The sequence below is a fragment of the Dipodomys merriami genome, unplaced genomic scaffold (assembly GCF_024711535.1).
Source record: "Dipodomys merriami isolate MVZ:Mamm:240054 unplaced genomic scaffold, mDipMer1.0.p SCAF_21, whole genome shotgun sequence".
Taxonomy (NCBI): Eukaryota; Metazoa; Chordata; class Mammalia; order Rodentia; family Heteromyidae; genus Dipodomys; species Dipodomys merriami.
Genome location: NW_027203493.1, coordinates 29,083,564 through 29,107,773, shown reverse-complemented (window position 1 = coordinate 29,107,773; position 24,210 = coordinate 29,083,564). Strand labels below are relative to the sequence as shown.

The window sequence follows — 24,210 nt, the reverse complement described above, 5'->3', positions numbered from 1 at the left end:
AAGGGAACAAGTTTTATCTGGGACAGGACACCTGTCAATCCCACAACTCACCCAGCAGGGCCTACCCAAAGCCTACTCCCAACACTCTAGTTTAGATTAGTTTCCAGGCCTGGCCACAAGATGGCAGCCCAACCCACCAGGAATGCTGAGGCTCTGGACCTGAGAGGGCAGTATGGAGGATGTGCCAACCCTGACAAAGGCCTGGGGGCTGGACTTGGGCTAGTTCCAGAGCCCAGCAGGACCAGATCTAAAGTCTGCAAGTGCCAGGTGTGAGAACATAGGCCAAACTTGGCTTCAGGCCTCATTTCATTGTTTTCTAACCTCCAACCATACCAGCTCTTCCACTAGACATTCCCAGGTTGGGGGAAAGACGGCCTTCCGAAAGCCCAGAACCCTCTCTTCTTTGGCTTGAGCAAGAAAAGTTCCAGAGCTAGGAGTTAATGATATATAAGGATGAATATTAACCCTATCCAATGATAAGCTAAGACAATAGGAGGTTGAATAATTAGGCCAAGGTCAAATTTGGAGTGGAAATTGGGATCAGGCAGTATGTTCTCATGTATTATCATCAGCATTGGATGTAATGACACCCACCCCCTCCAGCAGTCACAGCCACTAAAGAACCTTTGGCACAGACAATAACCCATCCTCTATGGAGACAAAGTGAGGATTGCTCAAAAATGGAAAAGAGGTACTTTTCAGCTGGGCTGAGGGTCTGCAGACAATGTTTATGGGGAAGAAGCTAAGACTTGGTCATCAGCTCTTCCCCACTCTGACTGTTTCTTTGGTATTTTTCCTTCTGTGTTGTTATCTTGGTTTTTCTGAGCTTTCTGAAAATGCCAGCCTTTTCAGTGTGAAGGAGAAGTGAGAGAAGGAACTTTTATGTCCTGCTTAGGATCCAGAAGTGGGGTGGGCATGCCTCAGGGCCTGGGCTAGGTAGGGCCTGTCACTAGGGATTGAAGTGAGAATTCTAAAGTAGCACAGTGTGGGACAGCTCTGGGACACCTCTTCTACTAGGAAAGCTCCTCTTAAGGTATGATGGAAACTCTTTTATTTCCCCTCTCCCTCTGACCCTGGCATAACTCTACCTAGGTCAAAGTGCAACTCCCCATTAGGACTCACCAGTAGGTAATTGCCTGAGGGGAATTCTAGGATGGCTCTTCCTGACTCAGTCTCCATTAGAAGGCCTAGACTTCCTTAGTCTGACACTGGGCTTCTCAAGTCCCAGTCTCTCTCCTAGCCTTTTTCAAATAACCTACTTTAATAAGGAACTTCTATGCCGTGGGCCCTGGGGAAAGAATCAGAGAGGAAGCCCCAAAGGAGCTTACAGAAAAAAGCTATGGAGCTGAACTCTGGTCCCATGTACCTCTGCAAGGCAAGGAAGAGGGGTAGCCTGGGTCCCTCTTACTTGGCATCACACGTTTCCTGAAGTAGAAGGTGGACTCGATATTTCTCTATAAGGAAAGAAAGGTCAGGAGAAGGCTCTTTCTTGCCACTCTCAACCTTGATTGCTCTCAGTTGGGGCTGTGTCCATGTCCCCCGGTTGATCTTTCTCTCATGCTTCTGGGGGTCTCCATTTCTCTGTTTATCATTTCCTATGAACAGGGCAGAGCTTTCTAAGAGTCTTGTCCTGGAGATCTGAAGATGGGTCAGGCTGGGTCCCTTCATGATTAAGGAATGGGATTCTCACTAGTCAACTCCAAAATGGTCTCATTCATTCCTGCTTTCCTCTGAGACTAGAGTGAAACCGCTCTTATTTTGAGAAATAATGCAGCTCAATCTGTGGAGGAAGGAGATGCCACCCTGGCCCCAGATATCTCTTTGTTTCTGCCTGTTTTTCTGTTCCACTAGCTTTCTTCCAACCTTCATTTCTGGTCCTGCCCTTTGCCCACTCTACCTCTCCAACCTTTTGCTACATCACACACAGATTTCACTGTAGTTGGGTTGGGATTCTCCTGAAGACAGAAACTGGCCATGGTTTTATCCTCAGGCTCACCAGATCCTCTGCCAGTATCGAAGGACAGCTGTCTGCACAGTTAGCAAGTGCCAACAGGTAATAAGAGCTTCATATTGTCTTAATTAAATCGTCCATTGCCTAGGCAGCCTGTGTTCGATTGAGTTGGTCTGGGATCAATAAGCCTCTTTCCCAGCCCAGCAAGCCCCTGGAGCTGGGCCTGACTTCCCCAACTCCAGCCCAATCCCACGTGCCACTTCCCCAAAAGGCCAGGAGCCCCTTAGGGGTAAAGGGCTGATTTGTCCCTTGTACTCCTGTACCTGGGACAGAACCCGGAACAAGTAAGGAGTAAAAAGAGTTACTGCTCAACTAAGCACACTGAGGCACCGGCGACAAGCATGGGGCTGGAGGCCTTTGAGCTTGGAACCACCATTCCCAGAATCAGCTCTGAAGCTGTAGAAATCCCAGCAGGCAGCTACTCCCACCCAGCCCCCAGACACGATCGGGCTCACATCCTGGGGTGTGCTGAGGCACTCTAAGGGGAGGAGGGGCTGTCAATGTTCAGGAGGCCTGGGCGCAGCTGCTCCCCTCTTCGTAAGTGACCCCCATTTAGTGTGGGTGAACCAGTGCAGTGCGAGCCATGGGCCAGAGTCCAGTGGCACTCTTAGAGGACGAAGCCAATAAGGAGCTATGAAGGGCCTAGGGGCAGAAAGGGCCCAAGGATGGGTTGTTCAGGGAGCGTTTTGGGGGCCTGATGTAGATGGGTGAGAGGTGTTATCTGCAGCGTGAGGCAGTCCTTGGTAGGGAAGGAAAGAAGAGGGTGCCGACGCTCTTCTCACCTCAGTCTGACCCGGGGGCGCGGGCCCAGACGTCGCTCGGAGCCCCCGCCCATCCAGTGGCACTCCCTGAGGGCGGAGCGTCGGCGGGTCCCCCCCGAGCCGCGGGAGCGGCGCTGGGCGGGCGCCCCCAGTGCTGGGGTTGAGGGAGGCCGAGTTCGGCGCAGGGCTAGGAGGGGGGGGGGGGCGCGGAATCAGGGCTTTTTAGGACCCAGCGCGGCGCCTCCCTCCGGGGGCGAGTGCGGCTGCGCGCGCCGTGTGCCCGTGTCCGGAGAGCGGCGGGCTGGACGCGGACCGCGCGAGCCAGCGAGCGAGCAGGCGGCGGAGCAGCAGCCCGGCGGCAGCAGCGTCGCGGCGGCGGCGGCGGCGGCGGCGGCAGCCGCTCCGCGCCTCGCCTCCCCGGCCTCGCCGGCCTCGCCGCGCCGTGCCCGGACCCGCCACCCCCGCCTCCTGGGCCCTCCTCGCCTCGGCTGGCAACGCCACCCTTCTACCCGAAGCAGGGAGTGGAGCGCGGGGCGCCCAGGCGCTGGAGCCGGTGCCCGCCGACCACCCCCTCAGACCAAACCCGGCCGAGAGAACCCTCGCCCGGCCCAGCGCGGCTCTGCAGCCCGTCCGGGAGCTGTCCCTTCAGCACCGCCGCGGAAGCCTGAGTCCGAGCGCAGCCCAGCGGAGCCCAGATCGAGCCCCGGCGCAGCCAGCGCGGCGCTCAGCGGCTGCCCCGCGGGGCAGCACCCTGCTGCCCCTGCCCGGGGGACCCGCCATCTCCTCCAGGAGGCGGGGAGAAGGAACCAGGAGGGCGGGCGGGCGGGCGGGCGGGCTCGCCTGCCGCCAAGGGGAGCAGGCAGCCAGGCAAGGAGGGAGGAAGGGGGCCAGCGACCGCCCTGAGCGCTGAGCTGCAGCCCGGCCACGCAGGGAGGAAAGCAGCCAGCATCCCTCTCGCCCGCGCCCGGAGAGCGTGGCGGCGACCACCGCACAGCCGAGCGCGAATTTCCCGGCCCCCTCTCCTCCCTTCCCCCTTCTGGGGACTGGTCTCTCGGTCGAGCCCCAGGAGCAGCTGACCTTCCCCCCGCCCCTCTCCCAGCAACCAAAAGCTTTGTGTCGATTTCTCCATTTTCCCGCTGAGATGGTAATGGGAGCCCGGCCCCTCCACCCTTGTTCTCCTCCTCCCGGGGCTCGCCGCTGAGCGCCGCCCCCCCTTCCTCCTTCCCTCCCTCTCCGCTCCCTCCCTCTCTACTTCCCAGCTCTACTCCTCCGTATCCAGACCAACTCCTCCCCTCCTCCCCAAACATCTGGCGCCTGGGGACCCTGGTGATCTCTCGCACACATCCCCAGACCGGCACTCGATCGAAAGTGCCCCCCCCTCCCCACTCCCACCCCCCCACATACCCAGGGGCTTGGGTCGCTCATTTAGGGTGACCAGAGCCGCGATCCTCTGTCCCTCCCCACCCGACGGCTGGGGGGAGGGGGGGAGGAGGCCACGCGCCCCCCTCCCCAGCGCCATCTCCCCCTGGCGGTCGCTCCCATGGGTGTCGCTGGGCCGCGCCATGCCTAAGGGGGCGCCGCGATGGGCCAAGGGGACGAGAGCGAGCGCATCGTGATCAACGTGGGCGGCACGCGCCACCAGACGTACCGCTCGACGCTGCGCACGCTGCCCGGCACGCGGCTCGCCTGGCTGGCGGAGCCCGACGCCCACAGCCACTTCGACTATGACCCACGCTCCGACGAGTTCTTCTTCGATCGCCACCCGGGCGTCTTTGCACACATCTTGAACTACTACCGAACGGGCAAGCTGCACTGCCCAGCCGACGTGTGCGGGCCTCTCTACGAGGAGGAGCTGGCCTTCTGGGGCATCGACGAGACCGACGTGGAGCCCTGTTGCTGGATGACTTACCGACAGCATCGAGACGCCGAGGAGGCTCTGGACAGCTTTGGCGGGGCGCCCCTGGACAACAGCGCCGACGACGCGGACGCCGACGGCCCTGGCGACTCGGGCGACGGCGAGGACGAGCTGGAGATGACCAAACGACTGGCGCTCAGTGACTCTCCAGATGGCCGGCCCGGCGGCTTCTGGCGCCGCTGGCAGCCGCGCATCTGGGCGCTCTTCGAGGACCCTTACTCATCCCGCTATGCGCGGGTAAGTGATAACTTATCCGTCCGAAGAACCGGGAGAGGAAGGCTGCGCCCTCTACCTCCCGCGGGCAAAGGTGAACTGGAAAACTGGCGCCTAGGGAGTTCAGAACTGAAGGAGGGGCGTGTGTGTGTGTGTGTGTGTGTGTGTGTGTGTGTGTGTGTGTCCGCGTGCGTGCGTGTGTGTATTCCTTTGTAAGAGGGAAGGGGCGACTTTGCCATGGTGACTGGTTCTGCATGTATCTGTCTGTGCTGCAGAATTTAATATGTATGAGTGAGTATGAATGGGTGTGTTTGTGTGTATGAGTCGATTGTGTGTGCATATTTATGTTAGTGTGGCAGTATATATTTGGGTGGGTAAAATGGGAATGCATGAACATTTGTGTATATTTGAGAGTGCATGAGCACCTGTTCGTGCACACATATCTTTGCAGATGTACAATGTGAAGGTGGGAATTGCCCTCTGGCCTGGAAGAAAAGTGGGGAACCCTTTCTCCCTCCTAGGTAAGGGGTCTCTGGAGCCATCCTTGGGCCAGGGTAAAGGCCTCAGGCCTACCTGGCAGTTTAAGGCAGAGAGTCCCTCTCCAGGGAGCAGCCTCAGCCATTCTGAGCAAGTGGTCCCACGAGTGGCTAATTAATAAGATGGAAGCTATAGGACTAGCCTAGGAGACAGGGGATGGTGATCCTTCTGAGACCTGATTTTGGAGGACAGATCTAATCTAATCTGCTCCCTGAGATTATTCCTATACCTCTGGATGGGTGGGTTTGGGGATGACATTTCGAGGGGATGATAGAATACTAGAATTAAGGTGTATGAGGTGGGTGTGTCATCATCAACTACTCCCCTTTAATGACAGCAGATTTTTGCCAGGGAGCAAGGGCACCCTACTGTTGACCTTGGTCCTTCAGATGGCCTCTCTAGATTAGTACCCTCATCTGTAAAATGAGGGAGGGAGTCTTGTAGATTCTAAAGGCCTCTGCTTCTGGATCATCAGCCCAAGAAAACACTAGTAACAACCAGTTACCCTGGAAGAAACTCCCCTGGCTTTCCTGTGTTCTGTCTTCAGAGGCCAGAGGACAGCTGAGGGGTAGAGATGAGGATTTAAAACAGAGCCTCTCCCCCTATCTCACCCCTGGGAAGAATAGTGACTCTGTGTAGCTGTCTTTTCTGCCCTAGTCCCTTCCCTCCTATCCAGACCCTGACTATAGTCAGGGAGGCTGGAGCTTAGAGAGAGGTAGTGGTCTGAAAAAGCTAAAGGTTAATGAGGTGTCCAAAGGCAGAGATAGACTGTACATGCAGAGACCTGGAAGAGTACTGTTAAAGCACAGGAACATATGGGAAGGAGGGGGGCAGCAGGTCAGGATCTTGTACTTTGAATTCTAGAACAGGTGTGCATGGGGTAAGGGGCAGTAGAGTAGCCTTCCATCTTGCCACTGGGGATCTTGCCCAAGGTCACTCAGACAGAGGCCAAGCAGAACTTGACTGCAAGTCTCTTAGAACCATATTCTCTCCTGAGCTGGCCACTAGCTCCCTGCCTTCCCCTGAGTGGACTAAGACCCTCTGAGGCCTCCCTTCTGTTTCTCTGCCCTTCTCTCCCCTCCCCTCTCCTTCTTGACAAAGGCTACCACAGCTAGAGGATTATGTAATCAGAGTGTTGAGCCATGGGGAGGGGCTGGGGCTGAGGCCTAAGAGGTTGAACCTACACATGCTAGGAAGGGAGTGGGGGCGGGGGAGGGAAGGTTGGGCAAAGGCCTGCACTAGAGCAGCTGCCTATTTATTGTGTATATGACCTTGGAGGCATTTCCCTCATCTTAGCCTCTGGAAACAAGGGGATAGAACCAACTTTCTTGTGGTTCTCAGCCTCCTAGCTCCTACCTGGACTGGGCCCCTTCATCCCCTTCTTTAAACTCAACTTGAGAGATCTGATCAGTGACTTTGAGTTTTAGGCTAGGAAAGGGTTAGTGAGACATGTCCTGGTACCCTCCCCTGCCCATCTCCTACCACTGGACATTCCTGGTTGGGAAATGGGTGTCACTCAGTGCAGACATAGAATGCCCAGTGTGGCTTGAGGTCTTCATCAACAAAATCATATTGAAAAGTCTTGGGGGGGGAATACCTCTTAATTGAATGTTCTTTGAAGAACAGACTCAGGACAAAGCTAGGCAGCCAAGGATGTGGGGCGGGGGGAGTTCAGATGGGTGTTAGCAGGTGTCTTCCCTGCCCTACCTCCTGCCCTGCATCAGCATATCTATGCCACTTCCTTCCCTAGTAACCTTACAGAGAGTGTTAGGGCCTTCCAGCTTACTTAGGTAACACACAAGAACACAGAGACCTATGAGGAGAGGGTGCTGCTCCATGTACATAGGCACTAAGGGCAGAGCAGAGATTAGAACTCAGGCTCCTGTGGCCTGCCCAGCTGCATTGCGCTGCCTGCTGCCTGCTGCTCTGCTGCTCTGCGCAAAGCCCAGTGGCTGCTGGCCCTCCTCCCCCTCCATCTTTTCTCTGCTGCTGCTGTCACCTTTGTTTACTTCTCCCCCCTCTCCTGGGAGCCCCTAGCCTCCTCAGATTGGTGGGTCAGGATTTGGGATTTCAATTTTTATTCTAGATTTTAGACTATTGTATAGATGAAACAGGATCTACATATGTGAGAGAATAAAAATGTATGTGAGGTGAGTGATGCACACATGTATGTGTCTGTAGGGGTTTGGGGTAGGCATGTTGAGCTGTGATTCTGTGAGAGGTCCTTGTGTCAGAGCACTTTGGATGTGAGGGTCCACATCTGTGTTTTGAGAAGTGATGTGTGTGTGTGTGTGTGTGTGTGTGTGTGTGTGTGTGTGTGAATGGTGCCATGTGGGAGAGAATGTGTGTATAAAAAAGAGACTGCAGTATGTCTATGAGTGAGCATAACCTGTAGCAAGTGTGTAACTGTGTATGTGAAGCTCTGTGTGTGTGTATGTGTAAGAGTGTGTGCCTGGACCATCTGTGCATGTCAGATGTCTCCTGTGTGGCAGACTGTGTGTGTGAGACTGAGTGTTAGAGACTCTAAGGTCCTCTGTGACTGTGTATTGTGAGAGACCCTGGATGTGTGTGTCAGTGTTGTTTTGAGCACTTGGATATGAGAAGACCCTGTGTGGCCTGGGGATATGATATGCCAGCACATCCCTGTCCAAATCTTTCTTCAGTGATGAGTGTGTAGACCAATGGTGAGGTCCCCTGTCCCCCATGGTGGCCCTGGAAGACAGGGACTGCTTGACTGGGGTGGGAAGTCCTAGCCCAGTTCTGAAGGATGACTTTGTTAGCTGGAACAGCTGATCCCTGTCACTTCTGTGCTCCCCAGGACATCAGCCTGTAGAGGTGGGGTGAATGAGGACAAGATGAGCCCTATTTGTATTCTGGGGTAGGGGTGAAGTAAGGATGACAATGGCACTGTCTTGTAAAGGGCTTCTTGAGGGCCATAGAATAAGCAGTGTCATAAAGGTCATGCTGGGCAAGCACTGAGTGGCAGGATTTGGCCAGGCCGAGGGGGGGGGGTTAGTTTTTACATACACACAGTTACAGAGGTGTTGGGAACAGCCTGGAACAACTGGTTTGAAGCCTTCCTTCTTTTCTTCCTTTGGGATCAGTTCAGGTCTAAGGCCCTTAGCCTTTGTCTATGACTTACATGTTACCAGGAGCATCTTTCTGTGTCACATCAGGACCAGTCATGATCTCTAGGTTGCAAGCCAAAGAATGTCCCAAATGTGTGTGAGAATGTGTGTGTGTGTGTGTGTGTGTGTGTGTGTGTGTGTGTGTGTGTGTGTAGGGGAATCTGTGTGAGTATGGTAACACATGTCCCTCCAGGGTCATTTGACTGTCCAAATGCCACAGAAGGACCAGTGGCCTTTAAGTTGGGAAATCCCTTTCTCCATCTACCCTACTGCCCATTTTTCTTTACACCCCTTAACCTATGTCTGTCTCTGCCTTGTTCCCTCCTTTTCTAGACTCCCTCTTAGCTCCCTGGGAAGGAAATTCACCTGGACAGAATGAAGAGCCCAGCTAGTGACTTACATTCCTCCCTTGGGTCACGGAAAACACAGAACTCTTAGAGTCTCAGCTTGACATTAGGAAGAATAGGGGACTGATATGTTATCAAGGACTTCCTAGACATCTTGCTCCCACCTCAGCACCCAAATCAGAGTCCACTTTGAGTCAGGGTAGCACATGAAGAAGATCCATGAACAATGAAGAAGGGGCTGAAGGCTTCCCCCTAGCCACAGCAAGGGTTCTCCTCAGTGTGTCCCCATTTGGTTATTGTTTTCCTTGTTTATTGTTTTCCTTTCAGTTTTATTTATGTTTATTTGTTTATTTATTTATTTTGGTGCCAGTCCTGGGGCTTGAACTCAGGACCTGAGCACTGTCCTTGAGTTCCCTCCTCCCACTAGGCTGATGCTCTACCACTTGGGCTGTAGCTCTACTCCCAGCTCTTTGGTGGGTAATTGGAGGTAAGAGTCTCATGGACTTTCCTGCCTGGGTTGGCTTTAAACTATGATCCTCAGATCTCAGCCTCCTAAGTAGCCAGGATTACAAGAGTGTGCGACCTGTGTCCAATCTTTTTATTGAGTTCTTCTTGTTTTTGATGGTACCTCCAAGTCACCTGCCCTTTCTAGAAATGAAAATCATAGGCCAAGCATCATCTAGTCAGAGTCCTTCAACCTCTTCCCTGATGAATGGGACTAATGATAGGACAGACTACAGAGATACAGATAGATTCACAGAGGTACATGGATTGCCACAGTAGATGCTTGGAGCAAGTTTGCTGCTGGTCTTTTTCTTCTAGGCTCATTGTTTTACCTCATGACGATCTTTGTACTCCATCTTCTTCCTCCATGTCCATTTCCACCACTCTTCTTCAAGCCATCATTGCCAGAAGCCCACCTCTCCAGCAGCTTCCTTACTGCTTTCCCTCCTCTATCAACTTAGCCCCTCCAAGTCCATTTTCCATTTGGTAACCACAGAGTTTTCTCAACTCTCAGGTCTGTGAGATTAACCTCATTGCCTGTGCAATGCTCTGGCCCATATCATGGCTTCAGTCTATATTACCAGGCCCCTCCAGCCTTCTTCCACTCAGTGCTCACTGAACTCCAACCATGAGACCTAGGTCAATTTCTTGCAGAAATTCTCCTACCTCGAGGCCTTTGCCTCTATTATTCACTCTGAAGTACTCTTTCTTCCTGGCTCATCACTCCTTATCATGTTTCTCTGTGCTGGTACTGGGGCTTAGAGTCAAGGCCTGGCTACTATCCCTTAGCTTTTTTGCTCAAGGCTGTCACTCTATGACTTGAGCCATAGCTCCACTTCTGCCTTTTTGCTGGCTACTTGGAGATTTCTGCCTGGGCAGGCATTATACCATGAACTTCAGATCTCAGCCCCCTGAATAGCTAAGATTACAGGCATCAGATGCCAGCACCCAGCACTTCTTATCTTTAGTACTGTCAATGAGCAGTTCCTTAGGAGTGTCTTTCCTGGATTGCATAGGCTGGGTCAGCGTTCCAGGCCAGGATCCTTCCCTTCAGAGTAGCCGATAACATATTAATTAATAGCCCTGTTTGATTCAGGTTTGTCTCCCCATCAGGCCCCAAACTCCTTATAAATAGAGCCATTATGACAGATGAGGCTGTTGAAGCCTCAAAGGCGTGCTTTGCCTGGGATGACTTCTGAACAGGTAGGACCCATATTGCCTAACTCTGGGCTCACTAGTACTTTATGTTAGGCCAGAACTCATTTGAAGTCTCTAAGGGTAGACCTGAGGATAGAATGTGTGCTTAGGAAGCCTAATATTCCCCAGAAGCTTTGGGGTTATTGGCTCAACTCTCTCAGAGAAGTACGTAAGTTGTCACAGACGTAGGGAAGGGATCTGATGGGGGCTCATTCCAGGACCCATTGCCTGTGCCAAGGATTTTGGGCCTCCCACAACAGCTGAATATAGTTCTCTGGCTATTCTGAGCAGTCTCATGACCAGTGTATTCACTCTGGACCAAAAGGTCAGGGCCTTGAGCCGCTCCCTCCTGTCACTCTTGGACCAGTCTGGCCATAGCCCCAGTCCCAGCTTCCCATCCCTGGAGGAGGCTCAGAGGAAAAGGAGGGACTGAGGCTTTGGGGGCAGGTGGCTGCCAGACTTTTTAAGAACTACATGTGTGTGAAGGACTGCTTTCCTCGTGCATATGACTGATGGGGCCAGTGGGTCCTCCAGGCCACCTCCAGTCACTGCTGCTGAAGAAAACTTTTTCTGTGATAAATGCTAAAGCACAGGTCTGCTGTAAGGCGGATTTTATTCAGGAGTATCACAATAGAGGCAAAGACTGCTGTAATGGGGTCTTTATACTGGGAGAGAGAAGTGGGGCCAGCTCCAAATTCAGAATGGTAAGTGGGAATTTATAACCAAGGAGCAGGGTGGGAGTCATTGAATAGAAAATTACTATTAGGAAATATCAAAGATAACAGGGATTCTGGCCAAACCAAATTAATGACAGGATTCTCTCTGAAGCCAGGTCCATGATCAGGTGGGTGGTAGATGAGGAACATGGTCATATATGGAGGATGATCAGATATCAAGGATGGAAGGTTCTGGCTAACCAGCTTGAAGATTCTTTTGCTAAAACTGAATTTCACAGGAAGTGCACAGGTGGGCCTCAGAGAAATTTAAAAGCCTGACAGAGTTTAGCCTAGCAAAGAATTCTTATCTCTGTCTCCATATAGGAGAAACAGATACTTTGCCAAGACCAAAGAAGAATCAATGAGACTCAAAATCACAGCCCAGGCTCTTAGCCCAGGACCTGGCTACGTGTACTTGTTTTGGTCCTCAGTTTTAAAAGAACCTCACACCTAACCTAGGCATACTGTTCTCTTACTACATCTACTAATTTCCTCCCCTGAGGGAGAAGCAGCCATATCCTGTCTTCCCAGGCTGTATATAGCTGCTTGACACTTCCTCAGGTCAGTCACCCCAGACTTGGCCCAAATCCTTATCATCTTCCAAGCAGGATTTTGCAGAATGCTTCCTTGCTTGACTTGTAATACTCTTATTCATTAAAGCAGTCACTGTGTTTCAGACATTGTCTCAGACTCCCAGGATAATGCATTATTATTGTCATGCCAATATCATCATAGCAAGGCTGCTGAAGGCTAAAAGAGGTGAAGTAACATACCCACAATCACCTAGCTCTTGAGTGGTACAGTTAATATTCAGACATGGTCTACCTGACTTAGGAGCTCCATCTGTAAATAGCAGCCAGTGCTGTTGCTTATAGATGTTTTAAGGCTGACAGGGTCTGCAGCCTGCCATCACCCTGAATTTCCATTGGCTTGAATTTCCATCCAGTTCCCAGTATCAGGCATTCTTTCCCAACAGTGTGCTCAAGGATTGCCAGCAAGTTCTGATGTAGATAATGGCAGGTGAGGGCTGGATCTGGTTGGGCTAAGGAACTGCTCTGAAATTCTCAAGGAAGAAGGTGTCCTCACAATTGCCCCAAAGCCCCATCCATATAGTTAGAGGCTGGAGGGAAATGGCAGCGGAACTGGGAGAATGTGAAATTATCCTTGTGAGATGATGCATGGAAGGAATGCTGGCTGCTCCTCAGCTCCACGTTTGAGGCCTTCTGCTCAGGGGCCCTTGGCCATGTCTCCTGCTGGTCCCTTCTGCCAGGTTCCTCTCTGGCCTCCTGGTCTTCAGCTCTCATTTTAACTTCTGGGAATTTGCTCATCACCTTCCCCTTATTTCAATATCTTTTCTGCTATGTGCCGAACAAGTGCTCCATCCCTCAGCTTTCTAGCACTTAGCCAGGTTGCTCCTGTCCTCACTGACTCTTTTAGGACTGAGGGCTCTAAGATGGCAATGGAGTCACCTAGATTTTTGCATGATTCAAGCTAGAAGCCAGTTGATCAGTCCATTTGGCCTGGGGTTAGGGACAGTCTCTGGATTAGAGACTGGCCCACGTATTTGAATCCATGAGGCCACTTATGAAACCAAGGTTGTGGGAATCAAGCAAGTAGACCAGAGGAAGATCTGTTATCACTCAACTAATCCAACCAGGCTACCTTGGGCAAGGCCTTCAGACTACAGTCTCTCTACTTACAACATACAGAGATTGATCTACATGATCTCTAAGCTCTGGCATTCTGGGAGTCCAAAAACTCAGTACTTCAGTATCACAAAGGAGCCGGGGAAACCAAACAAATCCTTTCCTCTCCTTCTACACTATGGCGTAGCTCTAGGACATGGGTGAACTGCAAGGGACCAGCACCAAATAAATCAGAGCCCTAAGTGGAGGGCTTTGAAAAGATTCTCCTTTTCATTCAGCCTTCCTCAATCATTCATTCACAGCATCCCTACCTGACAGGCTCACCAGCCCTCAAGCAGGCTCAGAAGAATGACCCTCTCTCAATAGCAACAGCCTCCAGGAGCAGGGAGAGGACTTGTTACAAAGAAAGTCTCAAGTCCCAGCTCAAACCTCCTGAGTCAGAATCCACATTTTAATGAGGATCTCTGGATGATTCATAAATATTTGAGTCGGAGAAAGCTCATGCAGGCCATGGTTTGTAGTGAGAGAAAGCATCAGGATGCAGAGAGCTACAGGGTATTTGCAGGGTGTCAGAGCTATGTGGGTAATTGTGATTTTCTTTGTGGTGAAGTTGGTGGCAGGATGATGGGGCCTGAGGATGAATGCCCTCCTCTCCTTTCGACATTCCCTTTATTCAGCTGCTCAGCCCAAGGCTTTGGGGACCATCCTGGGCTCCTCTCTTTGTCTTCATGTTTCTCTGGTTGAAGCCGCCATCTTCTTACCTGTAGGATTATGCTAAGGCTCCTGTCTTACCCACCTCAGTCCTCTCCAGCCCTTTTTCTTTCTTTCTTGTTTGTTTGTTTAAATCAGTCATGGGGCTGGAACTTTGGGCCGGGGCACTGTCCCTGAGCTCTTCAGCTCAAGGTGAGCCACAGCGCCACTTCCTCCAGCCCCCTTTCAACAGGGTAAGCCAGGGTCATCCTAGTAACCACATCAGCCTTCTGTTCTCTTTCACTGTGGCTTCTGGTCTCCTTCAGAGGAGAAATTCAGGTTCTTCTGACAGCTCTAAGTGTCCCCATCCTGTTCTTCCTACTTATGTCCCACTTGCTTATCCAAGTCCCTCAGCTTCTTTGCATCACCTGGTTTGTACTTCTGTCTCTGGGCTGCCCTCACTCTGGCCCCTCTGGCCCAGGGCCTTTCAGCATATATTTACTCACCTGCTTCCAGGTCTGTACTCGAGTGTCATCTTCTCAGATTGCACTTCTCCAGGTCCTCCCCCTTTCCTTATCCTGTTGTCTTTGTGGCGGTTACCATCATCTAACAGACTGTCATTACATTTGCTTGCTTGCCTGCTTATTCTCTTTTTCTCACTTGCATGACATCAGTGCTTTTTTCTCTCTGTCTCTTTGTCATCTGTATTATCCCTGGAACTTAGAGCAGGGCCTGGTACAAGATGAGCGCTGACTATTTATCAAAGGCTGGATGTGGTACAACACTCAGTAGCCAGAGGTAGGAAAATGGTGAGTTTGGGGTTAACATGTTCTACCTAAGGAAACCGTGCCTCCAAAAAGGACCAACAAAAGAATTATTGCATAAAAAAGCAAGGAGGGTTGGAGACCAAGGTCAGACATAGCTGCCACACCTTCGAATCTGTCTCTGGATGCTGCTACGTTGTTTCACGTAGGACCACAAATCCCTCACTCCCTCAACCTGGGACAGCCATGAGGAGACTGTAGAAGGTAGAGCAGTGCTAGATGCCTACAAACCTAGTCACTGTAGCCATCCTGGATCAGAGGAAGATCTTCATATCCTAGTCCCCCTGGCTCTCCAAACTCCTGCACACTGCCTCAGTTCCACTACTCACAACCAGACTCAGAGGATAAAGTTCCCAAGTCCCACTTCTTATAACCTAATCCCCAAGTCCAACTTCTCTTGGACTCTCTCCTGAAGGCCAGCCAATCTTTCTCGGTCCCACCTTCCACCCCCAGTCTCCTTCTCTGACCCCTCTTGTCCTCTTCCACACAGTTGTCAGCTGTGTTTGTAGGAAGTTCTAAGTATTAGTCACAGGTTTTCAAAACAGACTCCTTCTCTTGAAGGTCTAGGATGTTTTTTATCCCAAATATCCCTTCTTGAAACCTCAGTCATTTTTCAGTTAAAAAAAAATAGAAGTATAGGACACACACACACACACACACACACACACACACACACACACACACACACACACACACACACACTTCCCATCTACTTGACCTTGGAAGTATAACCCAGGGCCTTTTCTCTCTTAAGGACAAGCTTCTAAAGCCAGAATCCTGCATTTGAATCCCAGTTCCACACTTTTTAGCTGTGTGACCTTGGACAAGTTCCTTAACCCGTCTGTGCCTCTAGAGAAACCTATTAATAGCTCTTGACTCATAGGGAAGTCGGGAGGATTAAATGTGTTAAGCACTTAGCCCAGAGCCTAGAACATAATAAGTGCTTAATTATTGTGGGTTCCATTATCTTCTTTACACCAGCTGCTGGCCCTAGAAGACCCAAACTCTCACCTGCTGCCCCATCTGCTTTCTTCTTTCATATCCTTCTTTCACCTTACAAATACTTCTTCTCGGGGTTACCTTACCTCCCCTGGCCTCTGAGCCCTTTTTTCCTAAGTCTCCTAAGGGCTGGCTTTCAGGAATGTCACTCTGGGAGGCAGACCTAGATTTCGTCTTGATCCTCCTCAGCACCCCTGTGTATCCTGGGCAGGTTGCACTGCCTTCTGAGCCTTGCTCTCCCCATCTGTTGTAGTGGTCTGTTCCCTGTGCTTCCTTCCTCCCCAGGTGGAGTTGGGTACGAGAGAGATGACAGAATTTCCGCTGGCCCTGTGAGAAGGAGGGAGGAAGGGAAGGCCACTGACATCAAGCTCTGGCTAGAAGCCAAGCTCAGGGACCTGCGATGCTGACAAGGGTGCCAATGTTGTAGGACCATAGGATAGGGGCCCTGTTTCTCAGCTCAGGATGTTAGAATGGTAGAGCCTGGGGCCTGGGCTTAGAGCGCCTGTTGGTGCCAGTGGGCAGTGCTTATTCTGATGTTGGGCTACCCCGCCAGGCTGACGCCAGGCGGGGTGGAGACAGGCTAATATTAGTAGGGCAGCCCCGGACAGCTGAGCTTAGGGGGCCTCAGGAGCCAACCTCACTGTGCCCAGGCTCAGAGGCTTCTTGGGCCTGAGCCACAGCAGCCAAATGAAGCTTTGTCCAGCTTGTACAGGGCCTCAGATGCCCCTTCCACCTTGGCCCTGCCCAAACTGTCCCCTGTCAGCCTGCCAGCCTTGCTCCTGCTGGTCTCATGGCCTGTGGCAGCTCCACGGTCCTCCCCATTGCTGTTCGGGGAGGGACCTTTGCTCCACACCCAAGTCTACACATAGAGTCTGCTCCCCTGCTCACCAGGGCCGCTGTTAACACACATGCACTCATGTGTTCATCCAGCAGAGATCAGATATCTATGATGGCAAGCATTGCTTTGGAAGCTGAGAATAGGACTGAGAAAAATCAGAAACTATGCCCTCTTGTTAAGTCCTTACTTTCCAGTGTAGAGAGAATGGAAAGAAACAGTAATTATAGCGGGATGTGTGTGTGTGCGGTGAGGAATGCAGTAGAGGTGGCAGTATTAACTCCTGTGGCAGGGAAGGAGGGGTGGGACAGGGCCACGTGACATCTGGCAACAGAGGGGAGGAGATGTGTGAAAAGCCTGAACGGGCAGATGGCTAGGTCCAAGGCCCAGTGAGGAGGCATGTCCAAGCCAGGCTCAGGGAGCCAGAGGACAGCGATAGGTCAGAAAGGACAGCATTGGGCATCTACTCCCACCACAGCCTATTCCTTGGTCTTCCTAAACCAGCCAGCCCAGAAGTCAGTATGCTGTGTACACATTGCCTCTGCTGCCTCCTACTGGCCACAGGGTCCTCTCTGGAGAGATCTCATACTTCACTGTAAGAGGTAACCTCTATCTTCTCTGTGAAGGCCAGCTGTGCTTGCTGGGGCCATGTAGGGATGCCACTAGGCTGGGAGAAGACTATGTGAGCTGTTCTCTTAGCTGGATGCAAGGCCCTGGCAGAGACTGTTCCAGTTCTTTCTGTCTTTGATCATTGCTCCTCTGCTCCTTACTACAGGTGTGCTGAGAGTACTTAGTGGAGAGATCCCTGGCCTGGCCACATTGGAGCCAGACTGCCTGGGCCCAAACTTGTTCATTGACTGAATGACCTCTGTACTCCGCAGTTTCCTCAGCTCCCAAATCCTCCAGGGCAAAGGGCTACTGTGGGAACGCAATGAAATAAGCTATAGAGAGTTCTTCAGTTCAGTCCACAGCACACACAAGGATGCATGTTATACATTACGGTCACTCTTGCTATTTTTTTTTTTCAGGCAAGGCAACTTTCTAGGACATAATGCATTAAATACTGACCTTGCCAATCCTGGGAGAAGAATATGAACTGACAAACAAGCATTGTGGTTATTGAGTAGACTTCTATAGGGCCTCAGGCCTGGGGATTTTGTCCAGGTTGGTAGAGCAGGTCTTGTCACCAGAACAGGAGTATGAGTGTACTTCAGGGCCAATAGTAAGAGATTAATTTTTTATGCTCAACCTCAGGGATTCTCTGAGCAGCTGTAAGAAACATAGTCACCCGCTGGGCTACCTGGAGCTAGACAAAGCCCTGGGGTGAGGGCCACAGATGGGCTCTTGTAAACCCATTTACAGTCATCTGCTAAGGGTGGGCCATAGATGCTCCTCATTTGGCCCCTGACCAATTGACATACCCGAAGTACATCTCTTATTTTTCTTGTCCTTCATTTCCCTAGTTATAAAAAGCACGTGATGGTACCACAACCTCTCGAGATGTTGGAGAATCCAGTAAGAGGAGGAAGGTGCTTTGTAAGGGAGAAAAATACAGTTACAAGAAGGATTATGTACAGGGGAGGGGAACCTCAAGGGCAGAGGGCAGGGCAGAGGAGAGCACAGACATTTGGACCTGACAAGGACTTTTTCCTCAGCGTGAATTAGAACAGGTGACTTCTAGCTGAACCCTGGTTTCCTTACATGCAACATAAGGATGAGTTTTGACTTCGTAGTGTGATGCGTCTCTAAGGGGGCAAAGCTCTCGTCTTAACCCAGTGCCTGGCACCTGGGAACCATTTATTGAGTGTAGGATCTGGCAGCTTAGGGCACCATGGTCACCCAGCTTTGGACTCAGATTCCCTAAGGAATACTAAGACCCTGGCTGAGCCACAGAAATGTGGAGGGAGGCTGTAGAAGCCTCATCTGGTGGCCCCACAGCCTCAGGGCCATGAACCACTGTCACCAATGATATATTTAGCAGCACAAAGGTCAGAAATGCCAGGCACTGACTTCCCTTTCTGGGCGGCAGGAATTGTGTCTCCTGAGGCCTGGCTGTCACCAGGCAATTTTTTTCTTGTCTGGCAGTCTGGGGATTTGAGTGCAAGCCTCGGAGTTAGGAATCATGGGGGTTTGTTCTGGCTTGCTGAGGCTTTGCATGTCCACAACCTTTTGCAAAGCCTGTTGGGCCATCCTTGGAAACCCCACCTATCCTGCTTTTGCAGACTGTTCCACCCTTGACTTACAGCTTCTCCTTAGCATACTCTAGCTCCCTGCCGGTCTCTGCTTACTCTGTTTACTGGACCAAGAATGCCCTATCTCTCCTCTGTATACCTTAAATGGTGCATACTTGGAGGCTAGCATTGAAGGTCCCTCCTCTATGGAATCTTTTCCTGTCCCCCAATTCTAGAGGAATTGGCTCTGTCCATTGTGCTTCCAGAGACTTTTTCTGTCTAACTTTAGACCCTTGATCTACCCACCCACTGAGGTTGTATGTTTCTTGGCGTTAACCATACATAACCACCAAAATGGAATTGTCTGAGCCTAACACAGATTTCATCCCAACAGCCTTACGATGTGGAAGGATTAGCTATTTTGCCTATTCTGTGGATGAGGGAAAAACAGTCCAGAGAGATTAGAGATTTGTATAAGACCATTCTATTAGTAAGTGGGAGATGAAAGGATAGATCCCAGGTCTTCTTTTGTAAATGAAGAATGTAAACTATGCCAGTGTTCCTTCCTGTTCTAGAATGCAGTGGTTCTGTAGGCAAATATGACATAGTTAGATGGATAGATAACTGACGAGCAAATGGACTAAAGAATGGATGAACAAATGAGGGGACAGGGATGAGGGAGGGTGGCAGAAAGGATGCATCTGATCAAAGGACATTATATGCATATATAGACATGTCAAAATAAAACCCAAAAACTTAACTTATAATTTAACATTGACAAAGTTGTACAACTAATTGATGCTAATAAAAATGTGGGAAAAAGAAACACTAAATACCTGGGTGCATATGCACGAGTGGATGGATAGAATATATGGATGGATGGATGGATGGATGGATGGATGGATGGATGGATCCACTGCTAGGTGGATGACTGAATGGATAGATAAACAAATGGATGGATGAGAGGATGGATGGGTGAAAACATTTCTATTGCTTGCCTTTTAAGCTGGGAGGAAGCCCTAGCTCACATTACATGAAAATACCCTAGAGGAAAGGGCTTGAAAGAAGACTTTAGGGAAGTAGGCAGGGTAGCACACAAGTGGAATTGCCAGACACAGTGGTGGGCTCATGGAGGAAAGACAGACAGATTGGAAACTGGAGGCAGAACCTGATCCAAAGGCCTGGCCCACTCTCAGTGGTGAGAGGTCCAGATTAGTAGAGGAAACCAGGACCAGATTGGAGAGAAGTTGCAAGCTGTGCCACGTGTCTGTGGTTTTACTCTGTTCTGTTGGGAGGAAGCCACTTTTCCCTATCAGGTCCCCAACCTGGATAGGTAGGGTATGTCAAAGTGGCAGTGTAGCACTAAGGATGGGGTATTCCTGGTGCTCTGGAAGACCAAGGCTCACTTCTAATGGCCTATCAAGGGCAGTGAGGGAACCATGGGCATGGGTGGCCAATAGCTGATCTTGGCAGGGCCTGGATGAAGATTTCTATGCTGCAGGAGTGAAGCATTTTCTTCCAGTCTGAGCAAAGACTCTCCATTTGCATAAAGCATAGCACTGTGAGCTCCAGCTTCCCCATCTCCCAAAGCCCTGCTGTAGCATTCCCCAGCACCAAGCTACACCCCTCCCCACCTCCACACACACACATGCACTGGCCCCGGCAATCTCCCTGGGAAACCAGGTCCCAATGAGTGCCTGGTGTGCAGCTAACTGCTCATTACAGTCACGGCTGCAGCTAAGTATAGCTCCAGCACACACAAGACCAAGACAACAAGGGAAAGCCTTTCTATAAAAAAGCCCCATATGCAGACACAGAGACATCTGCACACACATGCTCCTCACCCTCATGTACAAGGATGACCTTACACACATAGGCACATACTTACACCAACACAAAGCTCCCTCATCCCCTTATTCATTCATGCATTCACTCAATAAGTGGGGTTATTTGGCGGGGGGTAGAAGTATGGATAACAGCATGTGTTCTGGAGCTGACAAAACTGGATTTTAAATTCAAACTGCATCACTCCTCGGTTGTATAACTATGGGCAATTTACTTAACCTCTGTGAGCCTCAGTTTCTTTCTTTGTATACTTGATCTGATCACAGCAGGGCCTTCTGAGATGGGACACCTAAGGTTGCTTATGGTGGGTCTTGCTCAGGCTAAGTGCCAGTATAAAATAGGTGTCTTTACATCTACCATGTGCTCAGCTCTGTGCTGGAAGCGTTATTTATGGAGATGATCGTAAAAAGCAGTGTCTGGTACATAATGGGCTCTCAGTAAATATTTTGTGATTGAGCAAATGAATGAATGAATGAACAAATGAAAGCTGGATATCCTTAGGACTTAATTTTTTCAAGAGAAATCCACTCATGCTTGACCATTTCAGACCAGTCAGCAGTCTATGACTAAAGGCCAGGTTACCACCTTGAGCCAGCCTAGCACAGAGGGTAGTGCCTGGTCAAGCTGTAGACCATGACCTACAGATGGCTAGATGCTAGACCCTGAGCCCAGAGCCTAGTCAGGCCATAGCCATGTCCTAGCTAGGGCAGACATAGAATCTACAGCTTTAGTCAGAGCCCTCACTGGTCTGTCTGGTAGCCTGAGCCCTCTGACCTGGCATAAGACAGGCGTCTATTGCCTGGTAAAGGGAGTTGGGCCCAGTCTAGTTACAAAACAAGTTTCAGTATTTGGAGGCCTTGTTCCCAACCTTTGAATAAACCGGCTGCTAAAACTGCCCAGGCCATCTCCTCCCATCACACCTCCTCAAAAAGAAAGTGACATTTCCTGGTGCTTTTTAAAGCCCAGACCGGCTGAGCCAGGCCTGGGTGTGGGGTGCAAGGGAGCGTGGGGCACTGGGAGTCACACAGCTTGAGTCTCTCCTCACCTTGAGTGATCTCAAGAGTCTGGGAATAGACATGGTCTCATCTTCTCACCATGCGTCCCAGATTCCAACTCTGATGTTCAGTCAAGATTCTCGCACTCAAGCACCCATATCTAGGTTTTGAATTCCACACTCTGTTGCCAGTTCTGCCCCATAGGCAGGGCTCAGGTAATTGGACTACACCATAAGCTCCTTCAGCTGGCCAGACTTTGGGAAGGGGAAGATGTGTCTGCCTCCTTACTAGAAATGAATCCATACTGCATTACTCATGCTGATAACTGGTAGGCCTTCAGGTCTCTGTTCAGATTGTTCCTATTGTCAACTGAACGTGATTGTACCTGCTGCTAGTGCAGACATGGCATACTCCCAATTCCCAGTGTAGACCGGTTTGTTTTCAATCACTGCACATGATCAGTCCAACAGATAATCTTGGTGGAGACTGAGCATGCCTTTTGCTGATGAAAACAGAGCTGAATTGGAGATAGTGTCCAGGACCAGTTTAGTCACAGATTTGGGGCTAGAGATGCTGCTTTTTGTCAGTTTAGATGCTGTATGCTGTTAGTGTGAGCAGTGCCGGTTTCTACACATCCTAAACTAAGTACTGGGTATATTGCCAGTGTAGACACAGATGTGGTAACACTAAGCCAGTGATTACACAGTTGCCTGTGTCATCAAGGGAAAGGGTGCACCAGAGGGGTGGCTCATTTCCCACAGAGGCTGCTGGGAGAAACTGTACACCTGTTATGCAGACGGGACTGAGCATGCAAACCATGACCTTCACACAAATGGTAAACTGTGTTCATGCTTAGCTGTGTTCTGGAGAAGAGGCCTCCCTTGTTATATTTATTAGGGAGTTTATCTGGAATGTTAGGCAGAGCCAGACTAGATTCCTGGAGTCAGCCATCTTAAAGACCTTGTAGTCTCATAAAAATTAAATAACTTAGGTAGTGTGGACTGCTAGCACCCCACCAACTGGACTCCTAAAATAGATATCACTGTAGGTAAGTTATGCCTCAATAAAGCTGTGGAGGGTTAATGTGTTAGAAGATGGTGCATGTTTGGGGAGAAATTAGAGTGAGATCAGATCACCGGGGTCTAGTTCACTAGTCAAAGGTCACCTCAGCTGGTGTGGGCCTGGGTTGGCTGGCTGAGATTTGTACCAGTGGTCACAAAATGGGCTTCATGTGATGGTGGAAGAACATGTTTGGGGAATGCCAGAGGAAGGAAGAATGTTTTAGACAGGGGGAGAACAACCAGTAAAACAGGCATTGTCAGGGATGCAGGTGAGGTTGGAGGAAGCAAAGAGGATGGTGGTAGGAGAGGAAGGCTCAGGGGTAATGGAGGCCCAGATCAAGAGGAGATCTGCAGACCTTAGTTTCTTTTCCAAAAAATGGAGCCCTGCAGAGTGTTGAGCAGAGAAATGACACCACTGTGTGTGTGTGTGTGTGTGTGTGTGTGTGTGTGTGTGTGTGTGTGTGTGTGTGTGTGTGTGTGTGTGTGTGTGTGTGTGTGTGTGTGTGTGTGTGTGTAGAGATTTTTCTGGCTGCTGTGTTGACTATAGTCCTATATCTTCAGGAATGTTGGAAACCAGATGAGTTAAAAGATCATGACCGCAACCTGGTGGGTAAGGGATGATGACAAGGACATGAGCGGTCGCAGTGGGGGTGAGTAGAGTCTGGATATAGTTTCAAGCAGATCCACCAGGATTTCCTTACAGATTAAACATGAGGTGTGATAGAAAGAGAGGTGTCAAGGATGACTGTAAGGTTTTTGGCAAGAATGTCCTAGGAGGATAGAGCTGCTATCTCATGAGATGAAGAAGTCTGCGGAGGTGGAGGGTGTTCAGGAGTTCAGCCAACATACTGAGTGTTTGCTAGTTAGTAGAACACCACCTTGGAGATGCCCAGGTCTCTCCCAGGAGAGACCTGAGTTCAAGTCAAGGGCGAGGCTTGAGAGAAGACTCCAGGAGTGTGCTGAGTAGTGGTGAAAAGGAATCAATCACTGAGGGAGTGAGTATAGATGAGAAAAGGAGTCAGAAGGGCACTCTGGGTATCCTGATAGTGAGAAGCTGAGAGCCGAGGCTGGCAAAGGACAAAGAGAAGGAACAGCCAGTAAGGAAGACAAAGAAAAGTCTGGAAGATGTAGTAGGACAGAGTGATTAGTGATACCAGGTACAACTGATTGACCAGGAACACAAGGATGGAGAGTCGTTCCCTTTCTCTCTAGTTGATTTCTTACCTGTCCCTCCAACTCTACTGGGTTGTCACTTCTTGGTTGCCACTCTACCCCCAAAGCTTGGAGCACTTGTCACCACGTATAAGTATGTATTTGCTCATTCGGCTGCTTGGTTTTCCTACCAGAGGTGGTACCTGTTTTTGCTCATTCTGTAGCCAGTGCCCTGTATAGGCCTGGGACAAAGCATAAATCGTAGACAGTCATCTGTGGTTCTTCCCAGGCTATGTCTGTTGCCTTCCCTGATTCCCTTAGGACCAGCTTTTATTCCCCTCCCCAGACACTTCCATGGGTATATACACACTGGTAAACATATCATTGAGAGTCTATTGGTATAAGTACACAAACGGGCACTGAGATGAAAGCCCCTAGAAGGTTTCAGGTACACACTATTTCTAGATTCTCTATAAAGCTCAGAGCCTGTTTTCTCACCTACCAAATAGGCTCTATCAAGACTGTCCTGTTGATGACTGGTATGTATTTGTGTGTGTATCAAAATGTGAAGATGTGTTGAAAACAGAAGAAGGCTGTGCCACTGTCATCCTAAAGTTAAACACTGTTCTGACCCAGGTAGCTATAAGGACTCCAAAAGGCAAC

General features: G+C 50.4%; 1 protein-coding gene across 1 annotated transcript in view; it reads left to right on the top strand.

Moving 5' to 3' along the window:
* The first annotated feature begins 3,593 nt into the window (after positions 1–3,593).
* The window catches only part of Kcnc1 (potassium voltage-gated channel subfamily C member 1), a 41,705-nt gene continuing 21,088 nt past the window's right edge, over positions 3,594–24,210 (top strand). Inside the window, exon 1 of the mRNA XM_070032784.1 lies at positions 3,594–4,924. Coding sequence (XP_069888885.1) covers positions 4,355–4,924 — 570 coding nt within the window. The 5' untranslated portion in view covers positions 3,594–4,354. The remainder of the gene's footprint in view (positions 4,925–24,210) is intronic.